General features: G+C 36.3%; 1 protein-coding gene across 1 annotated transcript in view; it reads right to left on the bottom strand.

Moving 5' to 3' along the window:
- Positions 1-18,103, bottom strand: part of LOC124639103 (pituitary homeobox 3) — a 65,655-nt gene that overhangs the window by 20,652 nt on the left and 26,900 nt on the right. The window contains exons 6-8 of the mRNA XM_047176332.1: positions 6,449-6,559; positions 5,928-6,091; positions 5,401-5,508 (exon numbers count right to left, since the gene is read on the bottom strand). Of these exons, the coding sequence (XP_047032288.1) occupies positions 5,401-5,508; positions 5,928-6,091; positions 6,449-6,559 (383 nt within the window). The remainder of the gene's footprint in view (positions 1-5,400; positions 5,509-5,927; positions 6,092-6,448; positions 6,560-18,103) is intronic.

Below are 18,103 nucleotides of genomic sequence, written 5' to 3'. Positions count from 1 at the left end.
TATGACATTTCATTCGTCGCTGGGAGTAATCGTATGGCGTACGTGTCAATAAGGTAAGTGCCACCAATGTTGAAATATAACGACCGCGTGAGTCAAAATTACGCATGATTATCTTTATCGTGATTTAGACGCCCCTACTTTGCAGAGATATTTGCGAGATAATATCTCTAATATATTACCAAATGAAGTGCCTGAAACACCCGAAGACAATGATTGTGGACCAGCAGCGAAAAAACCAATTTATTGTTCCTATTGCCCTTCTAAAAAAAGGCGAAAAGCAAATGCGTCCTGCAAAAAATGTATAGGAAAGTGATATGTCGTGACCATAACGTTGATATGTGCCAAAGCCATTTGTAACTTACTTTTATATAAATTTATGTTCCTATATTATAAGATAAGCTAATTGTTGATATTTTCCTAAAAAACAGATTGATTATTATAATAATAAATGAGTTATCACTAGAAAGAGTAATTGTTATATAATTTCATTGATTTATAGAAGACGTTTAGATTTTTGTTGCTTTTTTAATATAAATAAATAATTTTAAAAAAATATCTGCAGTTTTAATTATTAGAATATATGTGTATATATAATAAAATATAATTTATTGAATTAAACTAATAAACCTAGAGCTATAGCTAATTGAATTACATGCGTCAATTTTACGCATGATTATCTTTTCCGTAGTACAAAATATGATTATCTTTCTAGGGTTAAAAAACAATGAGAGATGAAACCTAACCTCGAAATAGTTATTTACATTATAAACTATGCTAGAATCTAGAGAACTATGTAATAACTTACATCAAAGTGATCTTCACAAAAATAAAGTTGTACCCTGGGCAATATTGCTTTTGAATCTCGCCTTGCAAGTTTAAGCCACTTGTTTCGTATTTTTTTATTGTGAGGAACGTACACAAATAACTCATCAGGAGTTGTTTTGGATGTGTTCTTACACTGGGGGACCCCACAACACCTATGCCCTTTCGAATTCATTATTTAATAACACAAAAAACTTATTTATTGCACGAGCGTTGTTTACTTGCGTCTTGTAATTTCAGTCGTGACGTCACAAGTGACGACATGACACTGACAAGCGTTTTCGCGCCGGATTCAAAGTGGACAGAGAAAAATGCAATTATTTGATAAAAAAACTTCGCATTTTCTTAAAATTAATAATTTTTCATATAAAATAGAGGTATACCTACATCATACAAAGGAATTTAAAAATTTGTCATCATGCCTATTATGTAGGATGGTAGTTCTAGAATCTGCAGTTCAGAAAACTACTGAAAAGAGACTACACGACAGTTTTGTTAATTTTACCGTGTTGATAACTTAATTATATTTTTTACTGTAGTCGAAAACCGAGCATCTGGAGTTGGCAATTCTAAAATAGGCAAGGACTGTTTAGCGTATTCTTTTCAACATCAATTCAATATCAGACTGAAAACACAAACATCTCCATTAAAATAAATAAACCCAATCACCAATCCTTATCACTTAAACAACACAAACAAATCGTAGATCCTAATCTCAAGCGACGACGTGCCAAAAAGTCTTTACTCTCTACATAGAGTCGGTGTGAGACAAGGAGTAAGGAAAGATGAGCAGAGATGCCGTAATGCAGGTAGGTCATGCTTGTGCCTTCTTCTAGGTCAAATACATACGGTGGGTAGGTCCAAAACCACCAGCTATGAGTGAACTAACGAGACCTTTGGGTTTTTGATTTCTTTTTTATGGGAAATTAACAAATGTCCCGCTCTGGGTTAGCAGCGTGAGGGACTGTCAGACTCTTACTGACTAAAACCCACCGTGTTCCGTCTTAAGCCTTTTATATACCAGGGCCGCGGTAACTCTTTCGAACCATCCCGAAGCCCTTCTTTGGAACATCTGTCAACGATTTTTGGTATTACAAAATATTTTCGGACGGAGAACGCCACAAGGGCGAAGACAGCGTTCCTCGTCCCCCGCATTTTGGCGCGCAACTTTCTTGGGAGATTTTCCGTTATGGCACCTCCGCTAGTGATTTTGTTCTCCGTGGAGTGAGATAACTCCACGTAGAGGCGCTATAAGCCGGACTCGGCGCTACATATCGCATTAGACGGGATCCGGTCAGCCCGGATGTTGAGTTCCGTAAGGCTGCACCGGATTTGTAAGTGATTTGAGTGAACTTTGCGTATTTTGTGTTTAGGTAAGGTTCAATTATTGTGTGGATAAGGTATTTGATTACTTGTAAAAAAAAATGATCTTTAAAACTGTTTAAGCCAGTTCTAACCTTAGAAGGTGTAATGCAGGTATGTACTAATTTCCCATTGGGACTTAGGTCGCATGTGGAAAAATAGATTTCCAGAAAAACCTATCTATGCCGATTGATACCAGGAGTTACAAGTCTAAATTATATTTTCATTGAAATAATGATGCAAACTAATGGTAACTGATGCTAAAATAATAATTACTTAAAAGAAAAACTTAACATCACTTAAGGACACTAAGAATAGCTTTCCAATCAATCTCAATAGCAAATTAAGCCATTAATTAAACTAACAAAAGTAGCTAACCAATAACAAAGTTAATCAATACTTAACTAATTAAGCGCGAGTTCAGTTAAGTTGCCAAGTAAAACCGAGTTAACCCGAGATCATTATTATTGACAATTAAACTCCGTCTGATTCGATTAAAGTCAATCTTGGGAGTTGAGACTTCGAAGTTGGGTACAAGTTGGGTGGTTTGTGTTAGTAATTAATTTGTTAGTGCTAATACTGTGGAGGTTAGATAGGAACTAGGCGATTTTGAAGACTTAAATTGGACCTATATAAAATTGCACCAAATAAAATAGTTTATAAGTGAAACAATCCCTGAAAAACTAGTTGTTTAGTTTGTTGTTAACTCTAGTTTTTGCGAAGTTTTTTAACGTGACCGATCGTTTGAATTGACGATAAAAATATTGTATTCTGTTCATCCGTGCGATATTCTCGATATAGGTATGTCCCTATTAATAATTTATTTTAGGTTGTAAGCATTGTTTGCGCGCAAACCAGAATCGAGCACATGAGGACCTTTGTTCCTGACATTTATTTCAAAACATAAATATATTTATTTATTTATTTAACAATTTATGTACACAGTGAAAATATAAAAGAAGTATACATAGCATAAAATAGTACAAAGGTACTGCTTATTTCTAAATCGAAATCTCTTCCAGCTGACCCGTAGTAGGAGAGTTAGAATAAAGAGAAGTAGATAGACTGTGTAAAAGACATAGTAAAGATATATAAATCATACACATATATATATAAAGCAAAAGATAATACATACATACAAAAATACATATTTTATAAAATGACTCTATGAAGAAGAGGAGGACAAATAGTAGCTTTTGAGTTTCTGTTTGAAAGTTGCAACAGTTTGACAGCTCCTTAATTCAGGCGGCAGCGAATTCCACAACCGTACTGCGTTAACTGTGAAGGAGAAGGAATAAAAGTCAGTGGAATGGGAGGGGATTTTAAGGAGAGATTTGAGATGCGTTCTACAGAGCGCATCAGGCGAGCGAACAAATGAAAAGCGTTCTCGCAGATAGGAAGGAGTTTTGGGATTAAAAAGGATATTAAAAAGAACACACAAAATGCGAGTGTTCCTGCGAAGACGAATAGGGAGCCACTTGAGTTTATACTATACAGACACACTAACAATTTTAAATCTATAAATAAAGTAATCAATAGACTAGAATCAATGACGCCGACCTTCCGATTGCCACGTCTATGTTACTCGTTAGTCTATGGCCTACATACCGGCTAGTTACAACAAATTAATTTAAATGGAAGCCACTGAATCAATGTCAATCAGACGCTGATGCTCTTAATAATAATAACATTGTTTTTGATTTGATGGTTTAATTTTTATAAATTAAAGCAACATAGAGTTGGGATTAATCCAGTTGTTTCATGCAAAGTTATGTTATTTTTGTATTTATTCTGGTAGATAGGTTAAGTGGTAAGTACTTTCCCGTAATATTTTGTGGTGGAAAAAAATGACTCAAGGCGCACAGACTATACAGCCGTACAAGATACTCTATCCTACTCTCGTTTCCCATTCAGAAGTCAATAGAAGTTCATATTCATATCGTTCATTACATTCCATATACGGTATAAGGTAGAAATAAGAAACAAACTTAACAATATGGACTATGATGGATAGTGGGTACAGCCACACACAAGCACAAACATAAATAGAATTGTTGCGTGTGAAGTTAAAGTCAATATAAATCTCGGTGCCGTTAACACTATTTTTTATCTCAAACCGTTCAATTAAGCCAAAGAATCCCACATAAAACAAAGTAGTACTCGTATGAAAACTGAACTCCTTGCTAGCATGTTAATACTGTAGCTTGGTAGCAATATAATTAGTGTTGATTAGCGCGGGGCGGGCAGCGCGCTCTTAATCGAGTAATTGCCTTCATAAACTCATAGCGTCATAAGACCACCGACGATGTATGACAAGAAATGCAGAAGGTTTACTATATTTCACTTTAAATGCGAGTTTATACCAAAATTGTTCGCGAACTTTGAAAAAAATTAACGCGTTGGTGCGAGTCCACTGCTAGCAGAGGTTGCAATTGCGCGGATATTTAAGAAATTTTCGGAACGAATTACAACATAATATGCAAGTATCTCTACCAGAAGAAATATTAGTGTGAAAAAAAACGGCAATTACTGTTAAAAGTTTGTAACAGTTCACATATTTGTATGTTTCATTTCATGAGAGTGGTCCATTTAAAGAGCGATGGTTGAATTCTCCTCATTATAGAACTGAACTTATGCAGAATCATTGCGGTAAACCTATTTATTCATAACTTTATCTTCTGTATAATTTCCCTCTATGGCTGATGACACACTCTGCGTACACTTGTTGTCATCGTTCCTAACTTTTATGTATTTAAACAGAGTATTATGATCATTAGTTAATTAAGACGGTAAGTGGTTGCGCTAAGACAGTCTTAATTCGTAGAATTTTAATTATTTTATTACAGGAGTAAATGAAGGGTTCCGTAACAGAACACCATGAAATTCATGATGTTTTTTCAGAGCTGAACTTATAAAAGTGGCAAGTAACTAATAACTTATCACACAATCTACGCAGGATCGGATCGCGAAACAGGGTTCCAAAATTATATTCACTCCAAAACTTGCATTTACAGTTCGCACCAATTAAAACTTTGCAATTTTAATGATAAAATTAAAATAGTAAGTTTAATAAATAATAATTAAAATAATAAGTTTAGTAGCCTACACGCAAAGCTACCGTACATAACGTATCCGTAAGAGTCAAATAGCCAACCTTAAAATTGCAAAGTTATTTTGCCCGAACTGTATCTATCTCCATAATCCAATGGTACTTACTGGTCGAAAGGTGAGAAGATGTGGTGAGGGGGACGCTGGTCCATAGCGCCGTCTCTTGAACTCGCACTGCCCACTGAGGGCGCGGGAGACGGGCAGCTGGCTTCAGACCTGATGAAAATGGTAAATTTTTGACTAAACTCTCATTTATTTCTGATGAGAATAGGTATAGTTCAGGTGCTGCAGTTTGACCTTGACAAAAATTAAAGACCTTGAAATATTTATATGAAGGAAAGAAGCAAGAAATTATAATTTAGGCTGTTCCCATTTTGCATCTTTTCTTCTGCCTTAAAATAACTTAGGAATAGATTTCGAAGACATAAAGCCAACCGCTTATATGAGTCACAACAATTTCTCCATTCTAAGTTCTTACAATAGGTACATACTTCTATATTCTAGAGATATACTGCACGCTTCTCTCCTTCACACAAATTACAATTAAAACCAACTAATTAAAGAACCATTCTATTATTTCTTACATTCATTTTCAATACATTCCTATCCATATACCACTTATTCTAAGATCTTACCTCTCATGTCTTGGCGATCTATTGGGTGATCTATTCGGCGATCGCAACGGGGAGCGACGAGGCGAACCGGGGGTGACAGGGGGAGACGCTCGGGGTGACACTGCCGCGCCGGACACGGGTGAGGCCTCCGCCGAACCCCGGGACATGCCGCATTCGGAAGACCCCTGGATTTTGAAAATTTGGTTAGGTGGTTATGCTATTTGTAGTGGTGTTGGACATTTCTAAGTTGGGTGTCTTCATAACATTGAAAGAAATAGCTGGGGTTCAGGGTGCTATGATTTATGTAATAGGTGGAAGTTACTACATCCAGAACTAATGTCTACGTGACAATTATCACTTCCCTAGCTATATCAGGTCGGCGTAGAGTTTAACCGCATAAAAACTGATACTACTAACACTTTAATAGTCTGCTCTGTACATGATTCCTCTATTGGTAGGACTTGGTAACACTTTCTGGTGCCTCATATGTACCTATAGTGAGTGTTGTTTACTTCTTATCGCAGATCAAACTGTTATCGTACCTTATCATCGGCGGGGTCCCTCTTAGTGAGCACATCGCCCTCCCTCTTCCTCTGCTCTTCCTTCAATCGCTCCGCTTTCCTCCATTTCGCTCGCCGGTTCTGAAACCACACCTGAAGACAAAGAAACACATATTATCTAAAGATATTTTTGAAAATTAACACCTTTGAGGGTTGTCTTAACTAAAGCTGGTTGCTACTTGAGGAATGGTAAAGTACCTAAATTAATCTGGACGTTTTCATCTCATTAAATAGAGAAAAACTGGACAAAAACTGAAATATTCAACAATATTTAATAAACAAAACGACTAAATTATGAAAAACTACGTTATATTATGATAGGGTCATCTCCTACTAAAAATAACATCACCCAAAACATTTTTCACGAAAAACCACGAACATTAATAAACGTAATAAAATTTCATTCCTATCATAAATTCGGCTAAATGGAATTTATAGTCTATCGGCTTAATCCTCAATAGGCGAGCTGTCAACGAGTACCAGGGTAACACCACAACATTACCACCCTATTTCATACTCGTTATATCTCAAAGATCATCCCGTCTTTCTACCAGAAGGGCCACACCACCAAAATAAGAAGACCTGACTACCAGAACAGGTTGCTTGCTACGAGAGGTCTTTTTACACTAGTCGGGTTATAACACCGGCTAATTTAAAATGATCTCTCCAGTAGAACATATAGTAGGCTACGGGAGGTCGTGTTAAGTTGATGGTAGTAAGCCGGTTAGTGAAATACGTCAGGGCCACATTTGCACTGCAATTTTCGCAATTTAGTTTTAATAAGCCTTGTTCGGTGAGTGCTGCGAAATCTAGGGGAGGATCGAAAATTTAGATGTGACAGTAGGCAGAAAACTGATTGTCGGTTGTTAAAAACATTTCGGTGTTATAAATAAAAATGCACGCACTCAGGCACGGTGGAGTGATGACTTGTGCAAGACGGCTGGCAGGAGCTGAATGCGAGAAGCCGAAAATCGATCTCAGTGGCGTGCACTTGGAGAGGCCTATGTCCAGCAGTGGGCTGCGATAGGCTGATGATGATGATGAAATAAAAATGACAATTCAGTAGATATTTTCATTTGTATGGTATATATTGGTAATGTTTTTTTTAATGCTGAGTAGCGGAAAAAAATGCAAAAAGTCTATTTATTAAATAAGTTAAATAAGTATTGCTGGATAAAGATGATATTTTGTATATTAAAGCATCTCATATACTTAGCAATAACTAACAGAATTTTTTGAATTGGCTCATAGCAATTAATGTTTTTTAGTTTCATGAACCGAAAATTATTTTCTCCACCGTAAACGAGGGTCTCATCTGTACTTAATCTTTGGCCCATAAAAGCACCACAGTCCCTTAACACCAGTAAGCTAATTTCGTTAAAATTTCGTTAAAATAATAATCTGCCCATAATCCGAGCCCCGCCCTAATAGTTTTTATCTCTTCGAGGGTAGTATTAATATTTGAACGTGTTACACCCCTTGTAGCACCCTTGTAATGTTTACTTTATTGATATATCGTAGAATGTATTTTGCGGTATTTTGGAGTATTATTTTTGTCTTTAATGTGTTGTTAGATTAAGGGGCATTGTGTTTAAGAGTTTTCTTTTTAAGAGTTAGAAGGATTAAGATATTTTGATTAAGGGAATATTTACCCCCTTATTGCAGGTTTATTAAACGGTAGTTAATATACTTTAATTCTTTAATTGGAGATTCTTGCCCGTTCTTCTCCATAAGAAGCTACTTTTGGAATGGGCAACTAGAATCAACCTTATTTATAATTTTTGACATTCATAAGTGCTTGTAAAGGCCTAAATGAAACAAATGATTTGACTTTGAATTACTGAAATGCACTTCTTGATTAGCATAGCCACGAAGGAAACGCCTAGACAGTGATGACACGTCTTCGTATTTATTGAAGTTTGATTTTAACTTTTCAAAAACTTTTGTCAAATGTTACTGAGTTTTAATGCGAGTCCTAATACCGCATTCGTGCTGGAAAATTATCTCTACAAAATCATTGCTCATAGATGATAAATAAGCTACGAGTTTAATAGACCCCAATTAACAAACCCAAAATCGGCGATCAATCAAAAATCAACTAAATGCTCTTAAACACTAAATTACCGATGTCATGATTCACAAACCAATTCACCCTATAAACACCATTATAGCCGAAAAACACATGTCGACATTCTAATACCAGCTTATGTTGACCTCCCTCGCCCCTTGCCAACGTAAAATATACCAACAAATTGGGGTATTATTAGGGGGCTCAGTATGTTCAGAGAGGCCAAGTTACCCTGGTCGGTATTCTCATTAAGGGGTGGGCTCACTAGGGGTGCGGTAATTACCTTCTGTTGTCAAACGTACACTGTTTGCCGTCCTTTACACGGCACATTGAGTGCCTGCGTTAAATAATAACAAATATTGTTTAGTGTGAACGACGCTTAAGGGTGCCCAGTTTAATAACTCCTTTTGTTTTTGAATAATGGGGTTTGTTGTAGTCGTTGCTAAGAAGTAGTGAGAAGTGTTTGATGCCATTTAATAATAAGTTTGGAGTGGTAACGATCGATAGCTTATTAAATAATTTATAACATAATAATAGCCTATTAAAATTATTATTTAAAAAAAAAATGGTGCTTTTATGCATAACGTGAGCTTACTTCAGTAAGCGAAAACCTGTGTAAAATAAACAACACCTATTTTACAGACATTAATAACGGCCAACTTTTAATATTCTTCATTTTACAGCATTACAAAATCATTCCTTAAATTACAGTTAATATGGCCCTAAAGCACATCAAAACCAACAAGTTAAAACAAAATTAAATTCCCAGCATAAAACTTAAAAACAAACTCTTAAGTTAAAACGTAACTCTCATGCATCACCTACTTAAAACTGGCTAATTGCGTCACCGCCCGTAATGTTTTAAAACACTTCATACGCGGAGTTTATGCGAAAGTTAACGTTAAAGACCTGTGGAAATATGTTAAGAAACCGCGGCGAAACTGCTTAAGTAGCAAGCGTGGAGAATAAAATGACTAACGGAGATGCCATGACGGAAAATCTCCTAAGAAAGACACATACCAACTAAAAGTACCTAATACTTCCAGTTTTCAATATTTATACCTGTACATAATATACATACATACCTTTTTAATTTTAAAGTAAACTCAATCTATATTTAAATAAAAAAGAAACTTTAACTATGAAAGTAATGCGCCAAAATGCCGGTGTGCGGGGAACGGGGAACGTTACTGTTTTCTCTCATATTGACCTTCTTTGTACTATCAAAAATCGCTGACAGTTGTCTCAAAGAACCTGAAAGCCTCGTTAGTTCACACATAACCGATCATTTTGGTCATTCCCACCGTTCGTATTTGACCTAGAAGAAGGCCTGACCTACCTGCATTATGGCATCTCTCATATAGCATATTTCCTTACTCAGTGGTATCGGGGATGTTTTCGCGACTCGCTCGCGACAGCTCGTGTGTTAAGGGAAGGTTTGAGTGAAGTGATTATACGGTACGCTGGTTTGTCGATGGCAATTATGTCGATGGTTTTTGTGGTTATGGTAAAATGTTTGGGTAATTTTAATGGTGCTTTACGTTTTTGTGATATAGAGATTTGTTTATTTGCAAGTTTCTTAGGAGGATGATAGTAGCTCGTAATTGCGAATTATATTTAAGTAAGTGCCTTAATTGCCATTAAATAGCTACATTTTAAGTTAGTGTGTTCATCAAAAATCATCACACTTTTTATTTTAGCAAAGATATTAGGAGAAACCTAAATACAATTATTAAAAGTATATGCACATCTTGTATTGGGATTCTATAAAACTCGATCAACAACTCGCATTTCACTTCGATTCGTAATGTCATTTCATACTTTAGGGGAGGTAGGGGAGCGATGGGCACTTTTTCACATTTATTGCATAAAAAATCAGATTTTACAGATAATCAACTTTTATTGCCATTTCTTATGTTTGGCTAGATAAAATCAAAGAGCTATCCTAAAAATTACAATCAGTTTCAACATTACGAGATATTTAAACGGTTTAAATAAAACCGTCGACACGTCAAAATTTTGTTTAGTCTGACATGCTTTAGTTGGTACTTACGTAGTGTTTAAAGTTACTTTTTGCTTTTTATAGGGTTTATCGTTTATAACATTTTGTCATAATAATTGCGTACTTTTTTGGGTCGGGGGTTTTTTTTAATTTATAATTTTATTTTATTTCATGGTTTTTTAAAGGAGCTCCTTAATGTTTCCTTCTTTTTATGATGGGTTCGCTAATGCGATCTCAGCCAAAGGAAGCTGTTTAACAATCCTCATGACAAACTGGCTCTGGGAGAATTGCACAGATTGAGAAACAATAAAGATGGACCTTTGTTGATCCAGGGTTATATATCATTCTAGGGTTTCATCCGCCATATCCCATTTCCAGAATTAGGTTCTCGTCAATTAGAAACATGAAGAAAACTAGTCAAGACAAATTAAACGAGCCCAAACTCGATGGGTTTACTAAAAGGCAGTTCAGGGTTACCTATCTTCGTGTCCTAACAGCAGACCAGCTCAGTGGTTCCAGAAGACATTAGTATTTCAAATTTTAGATCCCACATATGCTTGCAAGTAAACTGAGCGTGTAACATTCCTATCACACCTAACAAACGAGCTGATGACCTTGATATACAACACCCCGTCGTTTTTGCGTCGGGGGTTAAAAAGAATGGTTTGCGACGGGAAATTCCTAAAGATTTAATATAACGAGCAATACAAGAGGTATCAAAAGGTTAAAAAATAAAATTAACAGCTGATAAATATGGAGTCCCTAGATCAAGTTGGCAACGGTACCTGAAACAAGATTCTATAAAGGATTTTTAGCGCAGATTTATAACCTCACAAATTTTCACTGAAGAAGAAGAACAAAAATTTACAAATTATACATTACATGGTATGTCCAAGCCTCCCTACCATAGGGAGCATTGGACACTTTTGACTTAGTTTATAAAAAAAAAATCGGTAAAAAAACTTAAGTAAAACGGTTTTATCTTATGTGCACTGAAAACTAGAAAATAAAAAATAGTTACTTACCTGTCAACCTACGTAGGTGGTTAGTCCCGGTCATATTAGACTAAAATAAAAACGTGGGGCCCATAAACTATTGCTGTAGTACCTCTTCTAGAGGTATAATAGGTGTGGATTGCATCGACTTACTATAATCGTAACTGGAGATTTTGACAATCAATCATTAATAATAGAAAATACACATACCTTTCATTAGTTTTCTCTTTATAACGATCCGAAACCGCAACAAAATATTTAAGTACTTTTACGAGTGTTTGTTCTTGACAACTCACAGAAATGACAGATAGTCTATGGATGAACACCGTTACCAGTCGGTAACGTAAACTACCCAATAAAAAAAAAACTATGATCAAATCAGAATAAAAGGACCCCCCCCCCGTTAATCTGATTTGATCATGTCTCCCAACTGCCCATCTCTCCCCTACCTCCCCTATAGATAGACAGATTTTGGCAGATCTGTCAAAATCTCGACTTTAATTTAGTTCAACTTGTCAACACGCTCGATAGTGAAGCGCTAGTGTAGTTTGACAATGTCAATCACGAAACTTTAAGGTAGAATTCCGTGGGTCGCGATTGTCGCAGCCGCGCGCGACAAAAGTCAACCTATGAAAATGTATGGCACCGCTGTCGAGGGCCGCGACAGTCGCGCGCGGACGACGAATTTCGTGAGCCGCTGGCGGCCGTACGCTTCTCAACATGGTCTAGCGCTTAATAACATCTATAGAATTTTAGTAAAACCAGAATTAAATTGTTGACAATGCCACGAGCAGCTTACGAAATTCGTCGGCCGCGCGCGACTGTCACGGGCCTCGGCAACGGTGCCATACATTTTCATAGGTTGACTATTGTCGCGTCCACGGAATTCTACCTTTAGATCGAAGTCGAAGTGAGAGTGATGTCGAAGTGAGTTATGATATTTTATAGAATCGACATGTTGGATTGTTATTTATTGTAACTGATGAGTTTTCATATGTTTTGTTGAGCAGTATTACTATCGTGATTTGTTGGTGTAAAAATAGAAATTTCAAGCAAGGAGCCTTAACACAAGACCACATATTGGACCGTGTCTCCCTGACTTTATTAAAAGACCCTAATGGCGGCAGCGGATAATTTGCACAACTTGTCAATCTGCCGCGCACTCGATCACTTAGCTATGCGGTTAAGTTATTACTTAACTTCCACTTTGAACGACGGTTTACCTGACGTGTTAATGTCTTACACGAAAATTTTGTAAAATTTGAGTGTGTGCTTTTAATTAAAACATTAGAATTTAGAACATCTTCTTAACTCGGTTAAACGATGTTGGTTTGGAATAGAAATATTTTTTAAACACATGTCTTTCAAAGTATAAACTGAATCGTGTATCATTTAGATTCAGGATAGTTGTACTTTACAATAAAACTAAAAATAATAAATAATAGGTCGTGCATAACATATTAGGTATATGTGTAGTTTAAACTTTGATAGAAGGCATATTAGCTAGTAAGTTGCCTCATAACCTACCAACAACAACTACAAATCAATGAACAACTACAACCCGGACCTACCAAACATAAACAGAAACACACATTAATCCCATACACATTAAAATTACCATAATAAATGAGCCAAAGTATTCCCAAACCCGATTATATTCAATCTACTTGAACCATACATGTGGCGTTAAGTTTTTCATCACGTGATTAGGGGCAAATTGCTCCCCCCCCCTCCTCTCCGACCTTCCACCCCTGGGGAGCTGGCAAATCTACCGTTATCCCCTCTAAGATCTAAGCTTTCTTAGCTTGGTGTTGGCATGTATGAAGATGTGTGTGATATGGCAATTTTATAACTTTTCTACTTGGATTAAGTATTATTTTTTAATGTTTTTCAAGCCGTTTCTATTAAAAGCAAAAGTTGACGATCACAGTGAATCACTTCTTTCTTGATCGTTATCTGAAGCCACATTATCCAGCGGGGCCCAGCAGGGCCAAGGCCTGCCGGGGCTGCGGGTTGTTCGAAAGAGATACCGCGGCCCTGGTACATAAAAGGCCTATGACGGAACACGACGATTTTAGTCAGTAAGAGTCTGACACTCCCTCACCGCTGCTAACCCACAGCGGGAGGGGTCATTTGATGATTTTACGTCGATAAAAAAAAAAAAAAAAGCCACATTATTATAATCATCCAGCTTTCTTATTCGCGTTATTTCACTTAAAAACTAGTCTATGCAAGCCTATTTGATGCTTAGCAACCAATTATTTAATGTGAAGTTCTTTACGAAACGAAATACAATCAAGCAATACCAACACAAAACAAACATTACCAACATTAACAGGAAAAAATCTCTGCATCATACCAACCGCAAAAAAAAACAAAAGCGTCATAATTCCATTTTCAAAATACCGCCTCCATTTTAATCCTTTTCGCGGGAAACCGTTACGTAATTAGATTCTGACTAGAGTGGTGTAATTCCCGCAAAATGGGAGATGTATCGTACATAACATGTTTATGACAAATTATACCTTTGGCAACGTATCGAATGGATTAGCCTGCAGTTATTACTTGTGACAGTTCCAGTATTTCTTGAGCTTGTTAACTGTTAAGTAATTTTGTAGTTCTGTGTGTGTTATTTTCGTAGGTTTAATAGAGAAATGCTCATTAGTGATATAGTTGGAGGAAAATTGATGAAAATCGTATAAATTGCTTTTTTTTCTCAAGCAACCATTAAAAACGAGAGCAAGAATTAGGCATTTGCTGCTATACTTACTTGTACTAAACACTGAAATTTGTAACTATCAAATTCAACCATAGCCTAACTGTGGATTACAATTGCCGATCTTCTAATCGAAAAACAGATGGATCGGTTATATTGTATTCCACAGCAAGAGTACTTAGGCCAAAGTTCACCGACGACATTAACGTTCGTTTTTCCTAAAATAACAGTTAACTTTGAAAAGTGAACGTGAAAATTCATAGCAAACAGTTGTTTTATGGAAAATAACGTTTATGGTGTCGATGAACTTGGGCCTTATTCTCTTAACCCTTTTCAACTACTGCTGGCAAAATAACGATACATTGTACAACTCCAATTACTCTGACACTCAAAACTGCATGACACAAATACATATAAGTCAGTTATAATTTCACGTTATGACACGCGCCGAAGGGTTACCAGCCACTAGGGTTGCACCCACGGTGTCATCTCACGAGTATAGTGTTGCGACAAATTGTATTAATACCTCATTCTATATTATGACAGATGACAATAAAACTTTTTGGAAAGGGTTGTGTCATATGGGTATTTAATATGTTTCTAGATTAGCCTGTGTATTTTATTTTGGCAAGGTATGTGACCACGTGTGTTGTAGTTTTACTCTCTTGCAATATAATTGTAGATAGGTTGAAATAACTTAAATGCTAAATACTATCTACATAAGAAGAAACGTCAATTTTCAGTGTATTGTAACAGCCTTTTTTATCGTCCCACTGCTGGACACAGGCCTCAGGATCTTACACGGAGATGGTTTGAGCGTTAATCACCACGCTTGCTCAATGCGGCTTGGTGATTTCAGACTACAGTCCAGATTTCCTCGAGATGTTTTCCTTTACCTTTTTATCATTTATTTTCAGTGTAATCAAGGAAATTTGTGATCCAAGTCTAGCGTTATAATAACAATGGATTCCTGAATGACAAATTGTGCAATTTTCAAAATTTATTTTTTCTCTACGAGTTTTCTATAACACCTCTTAAGACCCCTGAAAAACAAAACCCTCTTAAGCGCGACTTAAAACCGGTTTGTAAAGTAAAAATGTGACATATTTCATTTTCACCCCTGATTTGATTTGAGAAGGAAAATGATTGATAAAGTAGGACGCGAAGTACGTGTCGAGACAAGAGCGTCACAAAAATAAACATGAGTGGGTGTAATTAAAACGGGGACTTTATTTTGTGCGGTGCCGCTGAAGAAACGCATCTTAAGAGGTCAATCGGTAAGAGGAATTATATACCTATTAAGGCCTGGCCATATTAAAATGTTTAGGAAAGCAAAAATTTAGGAAGCACAGCTCAGTTGTATTAATGTATGCTCAATTAGCTAGAACTATAGAGCACAAGAATGATATGGCTTAAAGACAAATACAGTTTCACAATCTATCTGAAACAGTTTTGCAAGTTTGTTTAAATGCGCTAATCTCAGGATCTACTCAAACAATTTGAAAAACTCTTCGAGTGTTAATTTAACCTTTTATCATGAAAGAGTGTAGTTTATAGTTTTTTTTTTATCCGGGAGCGCGAAGTAGTTCCCATGAGACGACATGCGCAATGGGAGAAAACACTGGCAGAAGCAAGTCTATTTATAAGAAGTCTGAATTATCTCTTGCTTCACCTATTGTTTTGTTAAACGCAATGAGAATAACCTATATATAAACTTCTAAATAGTTCATAATTTTCAAACCTGACGGCACATTACAAAATGTAAAGCCGTATATTTCATAATGTTTGTTGTAGACGAGAGTTCGATATGACGCGTCGTTAGGTTCGGTCGCACGGTGCTAGGGTTGCGCCCCCGGGATTAGCTAATTGCTCGCACTATAAACAACACTATTTTTTATTTTGTAATTCAATTAGTACATAGTGTAATTTTCACTGAGTAAAGAATGGAATGTGGGTTACGGTTTTTAGTTAAGTTAATGACGAGATTGTTGTTATAAATTCAGAACTGAGCTCCATTGAAAATGATTTCAGAAATGGTATTCATTTATTTCTCACATTTACAAATATTTACTATTAAATTAAAAACTACTCATATCACTATAAATTGAAGTCTTTTAATATTCAAATGATATAAATAATTTATGGGTAATTAAGGCGCATTTATCGCATTGGGGTTACCTGTAATGGTAAATGTAGGTATGTACGTAAATAAATAAAAGATATTTGGATCAACAAAGGACACCCAGAAGCTGTTCAGCAGAAAAAAAACGACGGTACAAAAGTCTTGGCTACCTCATCTGAGGTAAACAGACTTTATTTGGACACCAAATAAATGCTAATCACACCAATATTTTCACACACTCCTCACCACCACTAAACAAAAAAAAATTCTTCACACAAACATAAGTAATCTCAACAATTTACCCTCCCTCTTAAACAAGAAACAAATAATAATTAAGTACTCGTTACTGGCAACCCTAGTCGCGCTCAAGTGCCATTGTAATGTCGCGTTGTTTTGCCTGACAACCCTATTGTTTTACACGAGTGCCTACACGGTTGGGGGAGGGATAATTTTTATGAGTGATTCTTTTTTGTATTTATTTTTTGATAATATTGAAGCTGTCATTTTGAGAGGATTTTGATTATGTTGGTATTGTGCATGTGCCAAAAATTGTGTAAGTAGGTAAGAGTTTGAATTTTCTGCATATCGTGAAAGTTTTCATTAAGCATATACTCTCAATAGATGAGCGAACAAAGAAACGATGGATGGATTGTGTAAAAGAATGTAAATCTTTAAAGTAGGTATCAGAGAGACATGCTGCATCTATCCTTCATAGACATTGGGATTGGGGGAAATGGACGGTGATGAAAAAAAATCGTGGCATATTTTATGTTCTGATCAAACACGGCCAAACATTGCTTCAGATGGAAGGCAGTTTTCACGGGAAAGAGAAGCCGCTTGTACAAACAAGGCTTCAATTAAAAAATCTTTCAAACACGTTGATTGTTTGGGAAACGCATCTGTCTATACCTGCCACATGCAAATACGTACCGTAGATAGTTCCTAGTTTGGTATTACCACGAATGACTAATTGACTTTCTATTGCAAGATCTAGTCATACTGGGAGTGGGAGGGCTATATAATATGAGTGAAACTTAACTCTGATTCTAAATCTTTCTGAAGCTCTTACGTAGTTGTTGAAATTCTTGCAAGAAGAAGTAATGCGATTTGGCAACAGAAATGATTTATTATATTTTTATCCTCAGTGTTTTACTTAGGTACTTGGTTTTTTTTAATTAGCTACAGCTAATAATAGCAGTACAAAAGGCGCAATATTTAAAAATAGAACAATATCCCAATCACTTATTGGCTCACAGTAGGTACATTCCTCTTGGCGCCGCTCGTTCGCACCCACCTCGCTGTAATCCAATATGGCGGACAGCTGCTCCCAAAAGCTTCCTTTTTATATTTTTCGGGCGAATTATCACCGACACTCTGCAGCCGGACGAGGATGCGAATCAAATTGAAAGCCGACTCAATTATATTACCAAGCTCTTTTAGGGTTGTCAGATGGTATCGTCATGTTTGACATGTGCTGTCCAAGTTGGGTAGGTGTAACATGATTGGCGAAGATATTATGATTGCAGGACGGTATCAGAATTATAGCACCTGATATTATTTGTGAAGTTTGCGGTTAAAAGTCTGGTTCTTAAAATACAAGAATGGATGTCCTTTCCTAAGTACAGGACAGGATTAATGTGTGTGGATTATGACGAAGTCCAGCATTTATATCGATTTTTTTCTTCGGGGCTAATCAGGCGATGGGATGATCTTTGTTAGGTAGTTTGAGTTTTA

Source organism: Helicoverpa zea, chromosome 18 (assembly GCF_022581195.2).
Source record: "Helicoverpa zea isolate HzStark_Cry1AcR chromosome 18, ilHelZeax1.1, whole genome shotgun sequence".
NCBI lineage: Eukaryota > Metazoa > Arthropoda > Insecta > Lepidoptera > Noctuidae > Helicoverpa > Helicoverpa zea.
Note: the sequence above shows the minus strand (reverse complement) of the source record. Positions and strands in the feature narration are given on the sequence as shown.